This window comes from Nomia melanderi, chromosome 1 (assembly GCF_051020985.1).
Source record: "Nomia melanderi isolate GNS246 chromosome 1, iyNomMela1, whole genome shotgun sequence".
NCBI lineage: Eukaryota > Metazoa > Arthropoda > Insecta > Hymenoptera > Halictidae > Nomia > Nomia melanderi.
The window spans coordinates 19,372,152-19,392,467 of record NC_134999.1 but is presented as its reverse complement, the minus strand read 5'-3'; the positions used below and the strand labels follow the sequence as shown (position 1 = coordinate 19,392,467).

The 20,316-nt window shown below is 41.6% G+C and overlaps 1 protein-coding gene across 2 annotated transcripts; it reads right to left on the bottom strand.

Moving 5' to 3' along the window:
* Nucleotides 1-7,814: 7,814 nt before the first annotated feature.
* Zir (dedicator of cytokinesis) lies at nucleotides 7,815-16,845 on the bottom strand. 2 transcript variants are annotated; one of them, XM_031989947.2, is made up of 19 exons: nucleotides 16,659-16,845; nucleotides 16,216-16,383; nucleotides 15,955-16,133; nucleotides 15,737-15,878; nucleotides 15,467-15,670; nucleotides 14,988-15,404; nucleotides 14,650-14,924; nucleotides 14,272-14,587; nucleotides 13,892-14,197; nucleotides 13,612-13,817; nucleotides 11,781-13,544; nucleotides 11,586-11,713; nucleotides 11,242-11,504; nucleotides 10,907-11,166; nucleotides 10,406-10,840; nucleotides 9,972-10,324; nucleotides 9,701-9,903; nucleotides 9,312-9,631; nucleotides 7,815-9,236 (listed from the first exon to the last, which is right to left on the bottom strand). In XM_031989947.2, the coding sequence occupies exons 2-19, from the start codon at nucleotides 16,357-16,359 to the stop codon at nucleotides 9,182-9,184; spliced, it is 5,970 nt and encodes a 1,989-aa protein (XP_031845807.1). In that variant the 5' UTR covers nucleotides 16,360-16,383; nucleotides 16,659-16,845; the 3' UTR covers nucleotides 7,815-9,181. The 2 variants fall into 2 exon arrangements, with proteins under 2 accessions (XP_031845807.1, XP_031845805.1); XM_031989945.2 differs by having other exon boundaries at nucleotides 7,817-9,236; nucleotides 16,216-16,392; nucleotides 16,659-16,844.
* Between the last annotated feature and the right edge of the window lie 3,471 nt (nucleotides 16,846-20,316).

Here is a 20,316-nt window from a genome sequence, read left to right as displayed (position 1 = left end):
CTCGAGGAATCCATGACAAGTGACGGACGACGGGAAACTGTGATGTGAAAGCTCGTATGTTCCGAAGAACTGAAACCGATCGCGACATTTCTGGGATCGATGATCTTCCGATATTGTTTCTTGGACTTGTACAAGTATTTTCGATACTATTTTTCCTTCGTCCCTCGTTCGAGCACTGTCCCCTATGGTGTACGTTTTAAGTGTGTCCGATAAGAAGCAAAACGAAAAAAAAAAATACGTAGAGAGAGTCCCCGTTGATTGTAATTTATCGTGGATCGTAATGGGGCGCGGAAATCTATTGTAGACTGTATCGCGATATAGTAATATTATTCGATCGTTTCAACCCTTAACAATACCACCCGCCCTCGCCCCTCACTCGTTGTGTAATATATATTTTTGTAACTGTCCTCGAGCCGTGTAGATGTTGCCGCGCGTCCCCCGTGATTTCGTAAGAGCACTAGTAGCACGAGTTGTACATATAGAAGCTAAACCGACTAGAGTTCGACGTGCCCTCCGCTTCCCGTCTTCGGTGTATGGATGGTCTTTGCTCTGAGCACCGTTCCCCTCACCCCCAAACCCACAGGCACCGGCGCACAAAATCAAATTGTATATACGTGACAACCCAACAATGCTGTGTTTTCTTGGCGTACACGTTCAGCGTACATGTTACGAAAGAATAAATCCCTCGAATCTGTATGTCCGTCGCTGTTCTTTCACCCCGCCACGCTTAATCACTTTTTTTCAGTTGAGTTCCGCCGATCGACCCCTTTGCAATCTTTAGTTGAATTTGAGGTGGAGATTCGATATTGAATTTTCATTCATTAACTTTGCTTTCGATTGGAAAATCGGGCCTGGATTTTTTGAGAGGTTCGATTAACGCAAAAACGGGAGCATATGGTAATGGTAATTAATGGTTCCGTAAATAAGTTGTTAGAATCTCAATTACAGATGAAGATTTTTCATTTCCAGCGGATAGAAGAATGCAAGCAAAGTGTTTCACTCGAGAATGGTAAGACAACAATTAAGCCGGGGCGGACCTCCCTCCGGCGGCTTTTTTCCTCCTAATAATCGGTAGTAATTAATTAGTGCTGTGTCTCACGGTCTTTCTGGGATTTTATTCGTTCCGCCGCTAAGAGGGGTTGCTTTTTGCCAGGCCACAAAGGCGAAAGATCCCGCCGCAGCTTTTGTTTAAATATTAATAACGTGCTAAGGCTCAGTCGCGTTTTCGTGGCGCGCCGGAGCAGCGCGCTTTGTTCAATTAAACTTAATATCTTTATTATATCTGAGCGTTGAAAGCGGGTATTATTTGTTGCGGCGGAACTCTGGAGGGAGCGGGAGGTTGTTCGAGCTGGAATCACGGCTATCGTTCCACAGAAAAACGCGGCGGGAGCTGATTTATTAAATTAACGATAAGTTTCTCAACTTTTCAATCGCGTCATTTAATCAATCCTCAATAATTCTTTTACTTTACGAACCATTAAGTAATCCTTACAAAATTTTGAAAACCTTTCATTAAAATATCGATTTATATACAATTTCTTGAACTTGTCACAACCGTCTAAACACTTCGAAATTTTTTCACCCCTTAAAAACTGTCATCGGACACGCTATCATTGTCACCATTATAACGTCGCGAGAGAATTGATCCGCTTCATGCTAATACTAACGCATGTCCTCAAGATTTGAAGCACATGCTTGATATGATGCAAGATAATACCGGGTAGCATGAACTGAACGACAATCGAGAAAACGGGGATGAAGTAGTAGTCGTTGATCGCACATACACGCGTCGCTCGACCCGCGTAATTCCGGTATGGAAAAATCTGACGTGGATGACGTTGGTAACTAATATTCGCTCGTTACGTGCACCCCTTTTGTCGCCGTGATAAATTAGCCGTCGACCCATGTCAAAGGGCTACAAAGAAAGCAAACCTTCGATAGAGAATCGTACGGACTTCGCTATCGCGCGGGGACATTGGTGATATCGATCGGGAACGCGATGCTCGGGCCCTAATATGTTGTTAACTCCGATGACACTCGAATTAACATTACTTTAGTCCCAGCGTCGTTCGTACAGTCCTTTAGCGATTCGCGGATCTATACGACCTGGCTTTGAAGGCTGAAATAATGAGATTTGAGACTTTCAGAAAATGAGTGAAGAAAAGGGATGCTAAGGGATTAAAGTGACCGAGGATTCTTCTGATAACACATTTTATCGCTAACATACTAATTAATCAAGGGAAATTATTACAATTGCCTCAGTGTTCTTCTATGAACACATCTCGACGATCGCGTTAAGGGTTAAAAAGTATTCGAACAACAACAATATTTCACCGAAATCATCTTTTCCGCTTCCATCGACGGAAAGTTAATAAATGTCGAAAATGAAAGATCGTACAAATAAAAGAAAGAAACCGAAGGACAGAAAAATTCGCGAACGAAGATAACAGGCTGTCGGGCAACGCGCGTAAACAATTTCCCGCGACTCGAAAATTCGATTCGGAGGAGCGACAGAACGCGATCGTATCGTGAAATAAAATTGAAGAATCAAAGAGGGAGACCAGTTACCGGAAACGGGGAAACGTGGAAGGAAGAAGGCCGGGAGGACGATCGGGGCGAAAGAGAAGGACAAAGGGACGAACAGCGGCCACGGCGAAAGAGAAGTGAAACCGTGCGCGCGGCAGGGAGCCTAGAGGGAGGGGGTGGAAGAGGAAAGGAGACAGTTTACTGGAGGTAGGGTGAGACCCCACAAAGGCAGTGGGGCTCTTTTGATTCGCGAGCTAATTGGAATGCCGCGGATGCCAACGACGATGGAACGGGGGTTGGGTTATCCCCCTTTCCGAGGGTGGGGGGTACCACGGGGGTCTTGGAAGTCCTGGTGTAACCCAGGGATAGGCGGAGCTTACATCTCGCGTAGAGGGTGTAGCTCGAGATATCGAGGCTTATCACCTCCACTCTTTTCACTGGCCGTCGATTTTGATCCGCATCTCCGCGCTGAGATTTCTGTCACAGATAACGCGGATTATTCTGAAACTTTTACTTCAGAAATTCCCTGATTCGAAGATTCTTTCACTTTCCATAAAGGTGCTGATATACATTTGCTTCTATCATTCTCGGTTAAGTCTTCAAATAAGAATGACTGATTGGCTAATCATGATCTCTCACAAGAGTACCATTTCGAATCTGATCAACAGCGAGATCAACGAAACGATCGCGACGGAGGGATCGCTACACCTGTATCGCGGCTGAAGAATAAATAAATGCCAGGTTGAAAACGTTCCTCGGCCTATTCACTGTCCTCGTTCCGGCTCCTGGGAGCGGGATCCGCGTGTACAGAGGAGGGTCGCCGCGGCTAATTGAAATCGGAGGAAACCGCTCGTGACGTTTCCCTCTGCTCGGACGGCGACGAAGCGCAACGCAAATTTTATTACGGTGCGCCTCTATCCACTTCGTTAGATACCACTTTGTTTATCATTCGCGGATATTAAAATCGCCGGTGTGGTGCGTGCGTGTGGCTCCTCCCCGGTCGCGTGCAACCGTGACCCGCCTCGCCCTCCGGCCCCCGCCGGGACAATTTCCATAAATCCGCGGCCCGGCGTTTTTCGGTGCTCGTAAGCCCGCGATGGATCCCGCGCGTTTCGAGATTAAAAACCGACGGCTAAGAATTCAACTGGTTCGAGCGGCCGCTGATGCCATCGAGGCGCCATCCTCCCCTATCCGCCCCGGTTCGCCGAACAGACCGCCCCCGCTTTTTTATTACTTTTCCGCCGACCGCCGTTTATGAAATTACGTCGGCCGACAACGTGGATATTTTGTGTTTTTTTTTTCTGTCGGGCTAATTGCCGAGCGTCCTCGAGGCCGACCAATTGGAACCGGCCGCTGGAAATTGATGTAACCGGCCGCGGAACGGCGAAATTATGTCAAAGCGTAACGCGGAAACGTGTTATTAAACGCGCGTTTTTAAATGTCCGCCGCGCGCACGGACGGGAGCCGCGGATAATCGACGTTCAAATATTTGTAATTGAACGCTTCAGTGAGGGGGAGGGACGAAAACTCGGGTATGGTCCTCTACATCGCTTTTCCATTTGGCCACGGACCATCATTTCAGCGGCGATCGGGTCATTTTCGATTTTAATTTGGACCTATTACACGCAGACTCTTTCACCGGCCGGAAAATCTGAGTGTTCCGCGCAATTTGAGGATCGATGGGAATACTGGACGTTTCGTTTCATTTCACCGGCAGGAATGTTTCCATTATCTTCGACATTTCCAATTTTTTTTTGTCTCCCTTAGGAATATTGTAGGTATTCCGGATATTCCGTTTTTTGAAATAGAAACGTGCAAATCGAGGAATAAAACGTTGTTCGCTGGCGGACGAGCGCGGTAACGTCTGATTCTATAAGGAATATAATCTGTAATATTTCGAATTTTTCGAGGACCGGGGGTGAAATCGCAACGGTGCGTACGGGACCGTGATCAGAGGAAATGTCGGTACGATCAAAGAGCATTCCTTTGTGCGCAGCATACCAGTAAGCCGCCTCGGATTCATATCGAACGGTATCTGGATTTGCGATTGACTTAAGCAAGTGGTGAAATATTAAAAAAAAACGTTAAGAGGATACTTTCGTCTTTTCTGTTAATTCTGTAGAAAAGTATATTTTCAAAATGTTTGTAATCGCGGGAGAAATTGGAGAACACTGAAAATATTGGAGCGCAAAAGCGGAAAGTCATGAGGCTCCTAGGGTGAGCCGCGTTTCAGATGTTCTCCGCCCCTCGAGTCGCTCCAATTAACGTTGTAGATGCGATAACAAGTGGCCGCCGTTTAATTTATCGTAGGACGAAACGACCGGTCGCTACAAATTGCAATATTCTTCCGAGATTCGCTGTCTCGCGTCACCGAACAGCATGACCGATGCTCCCGTTATTAAGGGGCGAGAAGCATACAAATATTTTCGCTGCGATTAGTCGCGGGCAATGTGGACGTCCGACTGCACCTGCATCTCCGAAACCAACACCATACATCATAACTTCGATCACGGGCCGTGTATTGGTGCAGGAAGAGCTTCAATAACGATGCAATCTCATTCAGACGCTGGCCAGCGATGGATACAAACGAACACCCTCTACGGGTTCAAACAAGCATTCAAAGAAATCTCTATTGAATTAAAGTTGAATCTATTACAGTTCAAATTACATCACATAGTATCATCTAATAATTTTTCCAAAGAATACAATTCAAATAATATATTTTACAATTCTTCATGATGTAATATAATTCTATAATTTGTACAAAATTAAGATCGAAATTCCATTGATCATGCTCCTCTAAGGAAAACAATGATATATGAATCAAGAAATGTTTATTAAATAGCAAATGTTTCATCGCCTATTCGGTTCGCAGCTGTCGCTAATCGCGACCACGAATATACATGTCGTAAAAAGCATAACCGCTTTTGCCGTAGCAGAGTGGAAGGGGGCCGTAGGCAGAGGGGTTGCGTACAGCTCGCATTCATAACATCAGACGGGGTAATAAAAGTCAGCACTCCCTCCCGCTCTTTCTACTTCGCCCCCGCTATCGACTCGAGAACGGTAGGGGTCGCGGAGGCACGTAGGTGAATCAAAAAGCGACAAGAAAGGGACGGCGCGGTGCGTATTATTCCGCAACGTTCGTGGATTCTTTGTCCACGAATTTTTTCTCATAAAGGTACGTGTCCTTTATTCTCGAACAATACGGTCGTACCGACTTGGCCATTGCCTTGCGTTATACAAAGTAAACTATCCGAAATTACGTGGACTGATACAGACTACCCCGGGGAGGGTTAATTCGAGTCGAGTTTCCAAGAAATCCCTTCGATCGATGAAAAACGCGAAGTCTAACGATCTACCAGTGGAACAAGCATCAGGAATTCCTGGTGGATTCATTAAATGTTTCTTCTCGTGAGGGTGCCAGATCAAAGATCACCCGGCACGTTACCGTGGCCGATTAAAGGGAAGAATGATCGTATCTTCGACAGTCATTTTGTCCCCGAATATAATCCCCCTCGCTGTAAACTACTCGGTCCCCCTCGTAGCACGGGGGTCAAGTGTTTCCACACACTTGAACGTGTCGCGCGTGTTGCGCATCAAGGGGATGCCACCGAAAGAATCGCAACTATTTCATTTCGGGACAGATTAGACGGATTAGCGACCGACGACACGACGGCGACACGCCATTTAGGATTGTCTGTTACGTGACTGGATTCCGCAGGGGTTACCGGGGAATATTATTTTTCCAAAATCATCCACGCAACGCCGCGGTACCTATCCACCCGCTCCCCACACCCCTATGCCCTCGTTTTTATACTCTTTGTCCCTTTTATGCTCTTCTCGTAACAATTTGCGGCGGCTGTATATTGCGTAATATCCTTCTATTGTAAATATTTCAGCGTGGTACATGTGAATTTATGCTCCCGAAACGTTTCGATATAAAACCGCGGGCGACCGCGAAATTGCTTTGTCTAGAGTTGTATAAATTTGGTGGACGCAATGGCGGAATTGTTAATCGTGCAAATCCTCAGGCGACGATCAGTTAATATCGGAGATTTTCTAATGTTTTTTTAAAGGTAATCATTGGATATCTATTGCACTCGTTATTTAACTTGTTACCTTGTGACGGTTTAAAAGTATTTAATTCTATAATTAGTATGCTTTTTTAATGAAATTTCCCTTCGGTAATGTTCAACGGTATTAATTCTGTTTAGATACTTGCGCTGAAGGCTTTGAACGTTTGATGTAAATACAAAGCGTTTCCTACAAAGTATCAATAGTAGATCCATGTGTGTTAATTAAGTACCCCTTTTGAGTTTGGGATATCTTTATCTACGCTGAAGCCTTTCGTTCCGGACAAAGGGATTAAGCCGAAAATCGGATTCGGACGTTTAATTTAGAGTAACAGTGCGCCGTCGCTGTGTTGCAAATGTATCCAAACAAAGGACACCAAGCGTCGATAATGAATAACGCTTTTGATGAAAGGAACACAGTTACACATGTGTAAATACAGCATTACGTAATTAATAAAGAATCAATGTGGATAACTGCTACTACGTGTTGGTTCATAATCACCGAATTTTTTTAACAAATACAATTACATTAAATTTATACGGTGCTGAAGTCTTATGCGCAAAAAAATATAAATTTCTTAGGAATAACAAGAAAACAATTTCAAAACAATTATTATTAATACTGAATAAATATAATTTGTATGCCCAATTGCGTAAGTAGTTAAATAAATTAAAAAGTTTTTTGGTAATTTTTCGTTAGACAATGTGAAACATATAACACAATTTGTATTCTGTAATTTGTTTAAATATATCTTTAAAAATTAGTAATTTACAAAAAGAATTTACTAAATGGATAACAAATGCAACGAATATTATAAATGACTATTAAACAACATTTGTTTCAACAATTTTTCAAACGATTTTTTAAGAAATTTTAATTATTACCGTATTCATCTGTTTTAAAAGAGTTTGAATTTAAATCGCGGTTTTCCTAGTTCAAACCGTCGCGCGCAAGGGATCTTGGGTAAAATATTGAAAATGTTCTCTTGGCGCCAGGCAGTTCGTAAGTTTTATCAATTTTTATAGTAATTTAATCGATTTCCTTTATTATTTTCATCTCAAATAGTTCAATAATGATCAGGGAGTTGCTGTGAATGTTTGCAAAACTTTTCAATGACTTTTGTAAAAGTTATATCAATTTTTTTATTTTCGTCATTAATGGACATTTATGTTTGTGTGTTTGACCCTTAGGAATCGAAGATTTGTGCATTTCCCAGTCAATTAACACCTGTGGGAAGACCTGGGGAGTCCTGCATCGTTTTCTGAAGTCTTCATTTGGTGAGTCATGTTATTTTTTACATTAAAAGAATGAAGAATATTGCATGTTAACGAAGTAAAAAATGACCGTATATTTTGAGTATTCCGCACGTACAAAGGTTTACATTTTTTACTCCAGATATATCACTATCTATAATAATAAGGTATACTGTCAGAAGTAATTTAATGTTCAATGTATTTCTTTTATAATTTTTGCAAAATTATTATTGATATATTAATAATACTTGCAATAAATAATAGCTTCACTTTACCAATGTAAGCTTTTGTAATGCATTGCGTATCGTTTAAGTTTTCAGATCTGAACTAAAAATTTGATCATTTTATTTTGTGTTTTGTATCCTATATATATTTAGAATGTTTTCAGATTAGTAATGTAAACATTATATTTGTTGAATATACTGTAGAAAATAATTACAAATCTTATTGACTACATTAGCATGTTTTCGGACTACTAGAGAAACTTTTAATGATAGACTTTTCACAAGAGCAATGAAAAACTGATCGCGTTGCCTTTTATAAAGATTTTAAACATTTTTATATACTTATTAATACATTAAATAACATATAACATTTACTAACAGATACATAATAAATAAAAGAAGCAATACTTTTGCTAAAAATATACGTTACATTGCGATCAGTGGTTTGATTTATTTTCTATAAAAAAATATGAAGTCATTTGGTAAAAAATCTATAATTATAAGTTTCTGTATTAAAATGGAGGTCAATAATACTTGTTTACAAAATATAATGCAATTGAAAGATCACAGCTTTCTTAGAAGCTAAATATATCAGTAGTTACATATATAATGTATATAAACTTGAGGATCAATTTGATATGATGCAGTTAAAGAGAAATTGGATTAATAATTGAACATAATACTTCATTATGCAACTGCTGAAAAAGCAGTTCTGCAGAAAATTCCTGTGGTAATTTAAAAATTGACAATATTGTTCACTTATATTAAATACTATAAAACGTATATTAGTACTATTCGGAGGCAGTATTTATGAAACATAAATTTTGTTTTATATTGAAGTGCTCGCAATAATTAAATTGCATTGTATTATCTATAGGACTAGCAATATTTTTTTAAACATAGTACATACAAATATGTTCTTTTTCAAATGTTTGAAAGAGACACTTTATCAGCAGCTCAAAATGTCTAGCGATATAAAAAATTAAGGTATATAAATATATGATTATATTTCTGATTCATATGTAATTTGTGCTGCTAATACTTCTTTCATGTACCATTTACGTGTCATGTATCTTTGGTAATTCTTAGCAGCATTCAGTCAGTTTACCAGCGTGGTGATGTTTGTTGTGTATTTTGTTGACTCATTAAAGATGGTCCACTGTAATGTGTTCAACATGATAAGTTTCCTAAAGAATAGTTACAGATTTGTTAATTCAAATGAAATTCTCCATACCTCCATGCAATGAGAGGAGATAATCTCTCAGTAAGTCTTTGGTAATTTCTTTCTAATTCTCGTTGATAATCACGCTGATCTGGACCAATCAGATTTTTGTTCCTTCTCAAGGCATCAAGGCATTTCTTTGAGAAATCTTTGAAGCACAAACGCAATTTATGTTGCAGTCGGCTAGGCTGTGCATTTTGTTCACGTAATCCAGAAAGAAAGACAACTGCAACTTCTGCAGGTCCTTGATTGACCGTAGTTCCAATGCAACCTTGTAGAACCATCTGCAACATTTTTGCATCAGGTGGTTCCTGGGCTGTAGCTGCTGCGACCTGAAAAAATAGAAGTAAATTAGATAAAAGTAGAAAAGCAAAATGCACTTGTCTCCAAATGATAGTTACTTCTGCCGTTTTCTTCTGTATGTCTTCAATCGCAACTTCAATTGGACTGAGGACAATTTGCTTTCTAGCGACCACACGAATTCTGGTTTTCAAGTACGGAAAATGTGTAGCTACCGTTAGAATTGTTTTACGTTTACATTGTTCCCTCAATTCTCCATGTGCCTTACCACCAGGTGTGAAAGGTGTTGCATATACAAATCGCTCTAGAAATATTTAAACACCGTTAACTAAGACATACAAAACGTATACAAGTACTTAAAGGAATACTTACTAATATTAAAATTTCTATGAAAAATGGTTGGTCTATGTCTAAGTTCATGTGGCTCAAAATATGGTTCTACATAAGTAATTTGAACATAAGCTTTATCCGGTTCCAGTTTGCTGGGATCTACAGGATTTGAATCCTTTATTATCACAATATTTTCAGCGCCAAATCTTTCAGCGTAAAAATTCTCTAGCCTAGAAAATATTTCCGGCAGTTTCGTTAAAGTAGGTTCTTTATAGACAAATTCTTCGCCGGCTAAATCACCGAATCGTCCTCCATAGAAACCTACTCTGAAGTATGTCCCGAACACTCTTTTTCCAGCTAATTGTTCAACACGTGTATACGCTTCGTGAAGTTTTCTATAATTAAAAAAATACAAATTATTTTACAATTTTATCACAATGTTTTGGTCTATCTGCAAAGGAGTTCAGATAAATTACCCATGAATATTTGCCAATTTTTTATAATCATGCGCAGTTTCTGATATTGGCATTAGAACTCTGTACACATCAGGAATAGCTTCATACATCCCTGCTGCATGGAAAGAACTAGCAGCATGTTCTAATAAACCTGCTAATCCACTTTCTGAGAAATCAGGACCCAAACAAAGTCCTTCTTCCCTTCTGGCTAATACATCATCACCCACAGCGCTCTCTTCTAAAGCATTTGGAGTAACAGGACACAAAGCAACAGCTCCAACCGGTCTACCACCACCTCCTGGCTCCAGGAGATGCAAATACTCAGCTACTAAAGCGGCACTGTGCACTAAGCACATTGCTGCTTCTGTATGATTTTTTCTTTCCATATGCTGTTGAGCCATATTTGCCAACCATGTCAGTCTAAGATCTGGTGATCCTTGATACCCCTTTGCAATTCTACAAGATTAAGCATAGTTTCATTTCAATGTTGCAACAACATTGTTTGCTTCAAAGATTATTTACCTATACATAAGATCTAAAAGCATCTCTGGATCTTCTTGAAATTCTTTCATCTTAACGGTGTCAGATAGGATCATATGCAAATTGAACAGAAGATCCTTGACTTGTTCTGGGAAGCTAGTATCAGCCAATTCTGTATCTCTTTCCGCATAGACTAATACTGTTTTCAGTGCCCTTCTAAGTGCACCTTCGCTAGGAGCTCTTCCTCTCCCAACAAGAGCTGACAATGATGTTGTGACTTGCATTTTAACTCGAGCAAAATTCTGAAATCATCTCGTATTATTTATCTGTTTATCCCATTTGCAGAATTCAATTAAGACACAAATTTAAACACCTACATTCCCAATCTCAAAATTCTGACGCATAAGCAAATAAAGACTGGCAGCAGCATGACTACGAACAGCACTCAAAGGAGAACTGCATCTAGTGAGCAACGTTAAGCAGAGATCACCACACCTTTCACTTTCCTCATCAAACAGAGCACTATGGTATTTGAATACCAAAGCCCTTTGTGTATTGAACATATGCTGTAATACAGATGTACTCTGATTCCTGGCTAGAGCTCTCAGAAGTACTTTCAGTACTGCTCCTACCACCGCTCCTGTAGAATTTTGTAAGATTGTGGATGAAATAGCATGAAAAATCCAGTTTAAACTTTAACGTAGGGAGAATTTTTACATACCTCCTCCTCCATCAGCTTGCACAACTGTCTCTAAGGTATCTAAAACCACAAGGGAAGCTTCTGCTGCTAAGGCACCTTCTATGTGAGCATCTTGTTCCACAGCTCTTCCTTCAGATTGCTCGCAAGGTCTTGACAGATAAAAAATTCATCAAAAGTTTGCAATTAGCAAGCTTTCAAAAATTTATTGTAACTTACCTGTAAGGCATTTGATCTTTACGCCATCTCAGTTTGTCCCCACTTATCCTTTCTTTCCTACGCAGCATCATTTCGCTTCTAGCGCTACCTTGACCGAGAATCACATCCTCTAATCTAGACCTAATGTCACTGGTGGCAGCAGCTTGCGGGGGCAACCTTTTCAAAGCTTTCTTGCCCTTGTACTCAAAAGCCGCAGTAGCAATATTGAGAACTTGAAGAAGGCACAATATACGCCTGGGACTCAGCTCTGAACACCATTGCGCTAATGCAGACTGTTCCAAGCCCTTGAGCACCCACAGAACGCACATCAAAAGGTGCCGCGTGGCTTCCGAACTTAAAGAAACTCTGCACTGCGTTCCTGCAGTTTCTACGGAAACTCCGCCAGCTATAGCTAACGCTACGGACTGCGTGATAGACCCGGACTCATCCGGATAGACACTTTTATCTTTGGAGTCCCAGTGATAAAGCTGAGGCAAAGCGTCCATGATGATATTTAGAAGTGGCAGATAAAGGGCAGCGACCCTAGCTTTGGCTGCAGGGTCAGAATATCTTGAGTCTACATCGTGACAGGACATCAGATGTCGAATCGTCCCAATAGCCTTGTTCTGTAGCATTGGATTCGGTATTTCTAAGGTGTTCGATAGATCCGATAAAACGATTCCGACCAGGAAATGTTGCTGCCGGAATTCCTGGCTGAGTTCAGAGAACCTTGCGCGGTCACCAGGCACAAGCGTCGATATTAAACTGCCCGAGCTTCCAGTAGATGGACTAGGCGAAGCTGGCGCCGAGCCTGACGTATATCCAGTTCCGAACGGAAGATTCAGAGCTACGTAGTGCTCATGGGAACACACTGTTCGCACAAGATCCAGCTTGAGCGCGTATAAAGCAGCCGAATCAGGAATATGCATAGAAGCATCCGACAAGGAGCAACACGCTGCTCGAATAAGGGACAGAACGAACCCCCTATCCATCACAGATAATAAATCAGATAGGAAGTTGCCAAGACTCGATACCAAATTATTCGGAACTCTAGTCTCCTTCCCGCAACGAGCTACCACCTCTGTAGTTAACGCTGCAGTCAGAGTAGCTATGTCGTCGCAAAACTGAGGTGAGAATCTCGATTTTCGAGGGGCTTCCAGCATTCCCATTTCCGACAATGTAACGACCATGGAACGAACTATCAATTCCAGGAAGAACCATGAATATGTTACCGCTAGTTCCCGAGCCTGACCGGTAGACACAACCCAGTGTAGGGCCAATTCCTCATGCAATAGTCTTCTAGTAGGTTGACTGTTTATGGAAGGTGATTCTTGGCGCATCGAGGCGGTTCGATCTAAACCCCGCGAGTGCACTTCCATTTCTAAATCTTCCAGAGGTAGGTCAGGGTTGCTCTGAGCCCTAATGATACCCGGAGTGGTAGCCATTCTCGGTAACGAGCACTGGTATGCCACGTAGGTCGCCAAAAGTGCATGTCTACCGTGAGCATCCAATTGACCATCCGGTAAATTAGTGATATTTCGAACCAGTAGGCCAATTGCCTCGAAGACTGTGGCTGCCACGTTCAGTGGTTGCGACGGTAACGTAGGAGGACGTACCAAGAGTGATATTAACTGATCCAGGAGCTGGGGTAACGATCGTACCAATGCGGAATGAGAAGCCCTTGCCAACTCCAGCAGGGCAGATTTTAATTCTGACTCCATCCCGGCCTCGCCAATGCGTGGAGGTACTTGGCCAGTTTCCAGGAAGCCGCACAGTGATAGAAACCTGCAATTTTACGAGTTAATGTTTGCTGTTAAATGTTCACGAGACTTATGGGACGTTAAACCATCACCTGTCGATGTATTTGTCTTGCGGGTGCACGCTGGAGACCGGCTCCAGAATTACTGTGAAAACTCCTCTGTGAGCGTCTACCCATCTGGTGCCAGGTAGGAGAACATCCGGTGCAATGTAGGAATAATTCGCTGGGGGTGGATCCAGCATTGCTGGCAGACTGAACTCGCCGGATTGCAGGTGTCCGTCTCTTAAGAGCGGCAGCCACTGAACAGAAAAAATGTTATTAGCTAGGAGAACCTATCGATTAGACAAGTATTAATGCAGCTAATTGCTTTTACCGTGTAGGCTACAGCAGTCTCGACATTCGGTTGTTCCATTTTTTTCTGGCAACTGATGTGGTAAAATGTGAAGAGCAGATGATGCTTCGCGCTTAGGTCTGCGGGCAGGCGAATTTTGACTTCATCGTAGAAGTTCGGATTTTTATTGTGATACGAGACAGATGTGAAGCACTCGTATGTCATTTCAGGGCACGATGATCTTCCAAATATAGCTGTCAAGGCATCCGCTTCCTGCTCACCGCCCATCAATTGAATTCTTATCGCGATATTTCGAGCTGACCCTGTTCTAGAACTGAAGTTTGCTTCCTGTAATCAGCAACAAATGTTTGTTTAGAGAATAATTGATTTTACTTGAAAAAATGAGAGGACTATTAATTTACCTTGGGGTAAATGTACAAAAGATTCCTGTACGTCAGATCTGGTGAAATGACTTCACTTGGAAACTCTAGTATTTCCTTCACTGGTCGACTTTTCTCGTCTGGATATGGCACTAGTCTTCTAAGGTCGGGGTCCAAACACCTGGGCAACTCTTCGGGCCTGGGACTCAGGTCTAGTTTCAGTATACCTGGTAAACATTTCAGCCGTTTCAGATTAGAGCCTGGCCTTCTTAGTTCAACTAGTAATTTGTATAGATCTTCATCCCTTAAACGTTCACTTTCTTGTTTAAAGAAACTTGAAACAGTCAATGTTATGGGCCTGGAAGGGGAAAACGTATATATCTACCACTAGTTGCAGTACATTTTACATCGCATATCTACCTAAACGTATCTAGGCAGTTAGCAAAATCATCCGGTGACCAGCTGCGTCTCTTATCCGAACTTCTTCTTTCGAGAGAACCTCTCCTAGTCGGTGGTTCCACTTTTTTACGCCACTGTTCGAGTCCCCCTGATTTTCTATCCAAAGAGCCAGCACTGCCAGTGCTATCCGTATCTCCACCACCTCCTATTACGCCAGAAAGATGGATAGCCGTCCAAGCAAGTGGCATTCGATAGCGACCTAGTCGTTCACATGCAGCTGCAGCTGCAGCCCTTACCTAATTTTCATTTAAACGTTTTAAACGAATTAATTAATCGAATTTAGAATCATATATAGTTACCTTATCCTTATTCTTATCGTCGCGCAAATATGGCTCTGCACATTCAGAAATATCACCTTGTAATACTTTCTCAAGTCTGACAACTAAAAATAGATCCGGGCTAGGTTTGCTGATGCTCATAACACAGCTCCTTGCTAAAGTACTGGCATCACTGTACGCAATGTGACTGCCAAGCATTCTTTTTAATCCTTCTGAATTCATGTCCACATAAAAATTCTCCGATACCTTTTTCTTTTCTCTAGCATCGTATAATGCCAGACTTGCAAAAATTGGTTCTACTTCCAATTCCAATTTCAACTGAAGACATTTAACAAGAATCTTATGGGAAAAAGGTTCTGAGGGCTCTGGTGCAATACCAATTTCTTGCCACTCATCATCTGGGGAGGCTGGAGGTGCATAAAGTGGAAATAATGCTTCCTAAAATTAATAGTAGCATAGAATAATTAGGATCATATTATTTTAATGCTGTCAATACTCACTTGTCTATCTTCTGAGCGCTTCTGTTCGTTCATCTGATCAATAGTTTCTGGACAGACACGATCCAGAAGACTTGGAAGAAGTGGATCATGTTGGGAATGCCTTAAATCCAAACTAGCCCAAGAGCCTCTTGGGGTATCTCCACAATTTGATAAATCCTCTTCTTCATTTGGGGAACCCGAGCCATTTGTGTCCTCTTGATCTACCTATTTTACATTTACTTTAAACTAAAGCTTCAATGATATATAATGCAGATATTTACAATTGAGTACCTCAAAGTCTTGTCTTGGGGTGTCCTGCAGTAGTCTGTCTCTTGCAATAGGAGATACTCTACGCTTGTACTTGCGGTGTACATCTACCCAGTCTGAAGTAAAGCTTTCTATGCATCTTCTAACATATGGAGATACGGTATCTCTACACAACAACAAAAAGACAACAGTAAAATAACAATGAGAATGACTTGATTTAGTTGAAGACAAAAAACCCTTACAATGACTCATGAGGAACCACTGGTTCTTCTGTTCGAATTTTCCTTTTAAGGACTTGTAATTCAACATCTCCAGGTGGAAAATCTAATATAGATTTTAACGGATCACGATCAAGAACTGACTGATGCTGTGCTAAGAATTCTTCATAGTCCAGTGGCTCTAATACTTCACATAGTGACATCTAGAAAATTAATAATGTTATTTATTAATAATGTTTTCAGTGCTTAAGGTAATATGCATATTATAGTAAATAGCTAACGTACTGTTGAGGAGAAACCTGAGAATGAACTGCCACTCTTTGACAGCTCACGAGAATATGAGGTAGAATTAGCAATTTGACGTCTAACGTCAGCTGCATGTTGTTTACTCAATTTTTGAGTAAAAGCCCGTTGTACAGAAGACATCATAAATGTTGTGGTCAGAGATTTCTTCTACAAGGTCTCAAATATGATATTTTATTAATTTATTAATCATAAAGTCATAGAATTCATTGATTGCACATACAAATTTATTAAATTCTAATGGACAATAGATAAAGTACATCATTCATTATTAATTAATTGTTTAGTTAAGTTAGTCACTAAATTGTTAAAAAAAAAATGATTATTGAAACAATTGAATGTACCATATTAAAGAATCGAACTCAAGATATAATCAAGACACATTTAATAATCCTTGATATTCAGGAGTGGAAGTTAATACTTACCTAACTATAAGTTCTCTAAAAGTCCATTGTGTAAAATTTCTAAACACCCTCAAGTCAATAATCTAATATTTTGACAGCCTTATCACGAACCTTTGTTTAACCAGGGCTATACCTTTGCCAAGCCAAAATTCCCATTAACACCATAGAAGCACACTATAGAGAGAAAACTTCTGCATAAAATCGATAGTGGTTCGTCTGATAATTAACGCCACCCCACGACGAGCGTTAGTAATTATCATTTTAATAATAATATTAATATCAATAGATTTATTGAGCTTTAATTTTTCTCATATTAATATTTCATTACATTTTAACAATATTCATGAACCAATAATGTTTTTTTTATAATTACACACCCCATGTGTATGCATAGGTTCTTTAAAGTAGCTATATTGCTCCCCCTGCGGAGACTAGTTTCGTATTTTACCCTAGAATCATGTACCGGGTGAGCAATAATTCACATCATCTTACCAAGGACGATTACGTAGAAAATTTATTAAATTTAGATTCCAAGAGTGTAATTAAATATATTACGATCATTGTTGGCGACGTTAAATGTTCCATTTTCATATGAGAAATCAAAGGGGCGGGTCTTCAAGCCGGTAGTATCGATCCCCCTGCGCGCAGGTTCGAGTGATCCTTTACCATATGTAGGTCATGCAGAGTGGTGTTTTTTAAATTGCGTATAAAGGTGTGTGCACAGTCTTTAATTATCATAAGTGAGGAGGGGAGTGCCCTCCTTTGCTTTTACATCGTTCGAACTAAAAATTTCATATTAAAATCATCGCTCCTAACATCAGTTACCCCAAAGCAATAAAGTTAGCAAAATTAAAAATAAAGAAACCCATGAAATAGGAATAAAATTAATTCTCATCCTATAAAAATCGTGAAAAGTACAATAAAATCCTGCGTCACTCGCGAATACCATTACCACCTCGACACTGGCGTATACACACGAAAATATAATTCAGCGTTCTATCATTCTTTTGTAGCGAAGATGAAAAGGAATGATTATCCATTACTGTTTGATGCCTCAATTCTTGGATTGCATTATTATCTATTTACTACCGAACATTTTAATTCGACGTCAGTTATTCCACGAATTACAATTGTTTTCAAGTAATTCGAAAGCTCCGGTCATCGATGACCACCGTGGCAGTCGACGTGTTAACCCTTTGAACTCTGTAGGCTCCAATATTGCACCAGGAATAATATTAGATATTTTAATGAATCTTAAAGAAACTACCCTACGATCATTAGATTTTTCACACATCCAAATTTTGCACTAAGAAGGGAAATAAAGGATCTAAGAAATGTTATAGCATTTTTCATTTTCGCTAGGGATGCTATAAAAATTCGTTGCAGTTGCTGATAGATTACAAAACCATCTGGAGTGCTAAGGGTTAAAATACATGCACAGTATCGCAAAGCCTATTCTCTGCAAAAATACAGCATATATATACTCCCGAAGAATCTATGAAATAAGCGTCAATACATCATATCATTTTCTCGCATTCACCCGGCGCAGCAGTACCGAGCTCCGAAAACGCGGAAAGAGGCCCAGAACGCTTAACACCGGCGCCTAGCCCGGGGTAAACACGGTGTTCGCAGCCGGGCAGGCGATGAAAGATAGCGGCGAAGGGGCTAATTGCAATATCGATTTTCCGTTTCGGGAAAAGCAGAAATTTCGCGAACGCAATTCCGCGCGGTGTACCATTCGCCGGGCACGCCGGTGGAAGTCGGAGATAAAGCTACGACCCGCCGGCTCCGAATAGGATGAGGTGTCTTTATTAGAAACGGCGCATCAACGCAATAATCATAACACGATCCACTTGCATTTCACTGGCGCGTTAACTGCGTCTAAAGCGAGGGGATTGGCGAACGAGCGAGCAGGGGCGAAGGGGTTTGTAGCAAGACAACGCCGGGATAAGCTTTAATTGTATAAACACAATCGCCGGTCCCAGCGAGTTCCTTGGGAACCATTGTTTCCCGGGACCGGGCGCCGTCTTCATCTCCGCTTTTCAGTTTATTTTTCCTCCGGTGCTCTTCGAAAGTCTCCGGTTCGCCGTTTCATCCAGCGACATGATTCCGGGGTAGCGTTTCCGGTGTGCGCGCACCTCGCCTCCACCGCCGCCGCCGCCGCCGTCGCTTTGTAGCCTCATTAAAATGAAACCCGTCGGCGGTACGAGTCGCGCTCTATTTCTTCAAATTCAATGTTCACGATTCCCTCCATCTCCAGCAGCACTCCGCCTGCCATCCTTGTTCCCGGCGCGCGCGATTGAAAGCCGCACTGCAAAGCGACAGCGCGCGGATAACAAGTTGCCGGTGTGCCTAACGCCGTGACTTCGGGGATGAATATATGGGCTTGTAGACCCGACTACGCGCTGATGAGTAATACATTGCGACGTTGGAGCCGATGCTATTTAACTGCGGGCCCCGCCGGATTCTGTCTCTGATGGATTATTCAACAGCGTCTCGAACGCACGCGTGCCTCGCGTTTGCGTTCATTATACCGGGAAGAACGACGGAAGAATGGGGATATTGAAACGATTCGCGTTGCGCTCTTCGCCTGTTACTTTGCTGTTTTCCGCTGGGTACCGAGGTTCTGGAAGAAGCCCGTTCTTTCGATGCGGATGGCTGTGTTGAATGGGTATTCAAATAGAGTTTCGAGAGGAAAATGAGGGTACGCTGAAAGCGTAGGAAAGAAATTGTATAACTCCTGTGGCTTTGATAGTTCATTCATAAACCAATGATCTTCTGTTTCTCTTGTTAAGTCGTCCTTTGGTTTCCTCCGTTTCTTTCCTCTTCTCCTCTTGTTTTCTTTGTAGTAGACCTAGAGAAAATAACGTCTAGGTAATGCTGAAATTTCATTCTTCGCGAGAGTTCCGAGCTGAAAAGATCATCACAGCTAGGAAAGTAGTACTTCAAGGATAAAGGCGGCCCCTATATCGAAACAAATTCCGCGACGAATTCTACCAGTATTTCGGCGATTCGCCGCGGATGTCCGTACCGTTGACAGAGAATTTCTCGGGGCAGTCTTGTAACTGTCTCAAAAGCTAACTGGCATCTCGCAAAGGCAGCAGGTGGCCGTGTCATTGAAGAAAAAAGACGAGCCAATGTTTGCCAGAAGCGTATTCACAAAGGAACACGCTCTCCTCCTTTGGCCGCGCGCTCGCCCCTCCCGCCAGACGAGCCCTGCGAGAGGAACTTTCCGTTCTACGGGTAATTTCGCATTCTTCGCGGAATTTATTCCTGAAAATCGGTATTCCGAATACCAACTGCGACTCGCTGAGACGGCGAATCAACCGCGGCGAACTTTTTTGTGATTTCGTACGACTGCGGCCGTGATACCCGCCATCACCGGGTCCCATCTGAAGTACTTCCCGTTCCCGTAAGAACGTGCGCGCCTGAAAAAATCTGTTCGCTCCGCGGATACATGCAAGGTAAACTCCAGCTTTGATAGCGCAGGGCGATCAGGGGAGTATGTGTACAAATATCGCTGATAACAGAACGCTTCGTAACTCTCGCATTCGATACCCGCTTCCAGAGTTCCATGTTTAAAATACTGTATTTACAAAAGTAACGTTATACACACACCGAGGTTTCGAAGTTGGAAAATATTTGAAGGAAGACTTTTAATAGTGCACCATGAAAGTTC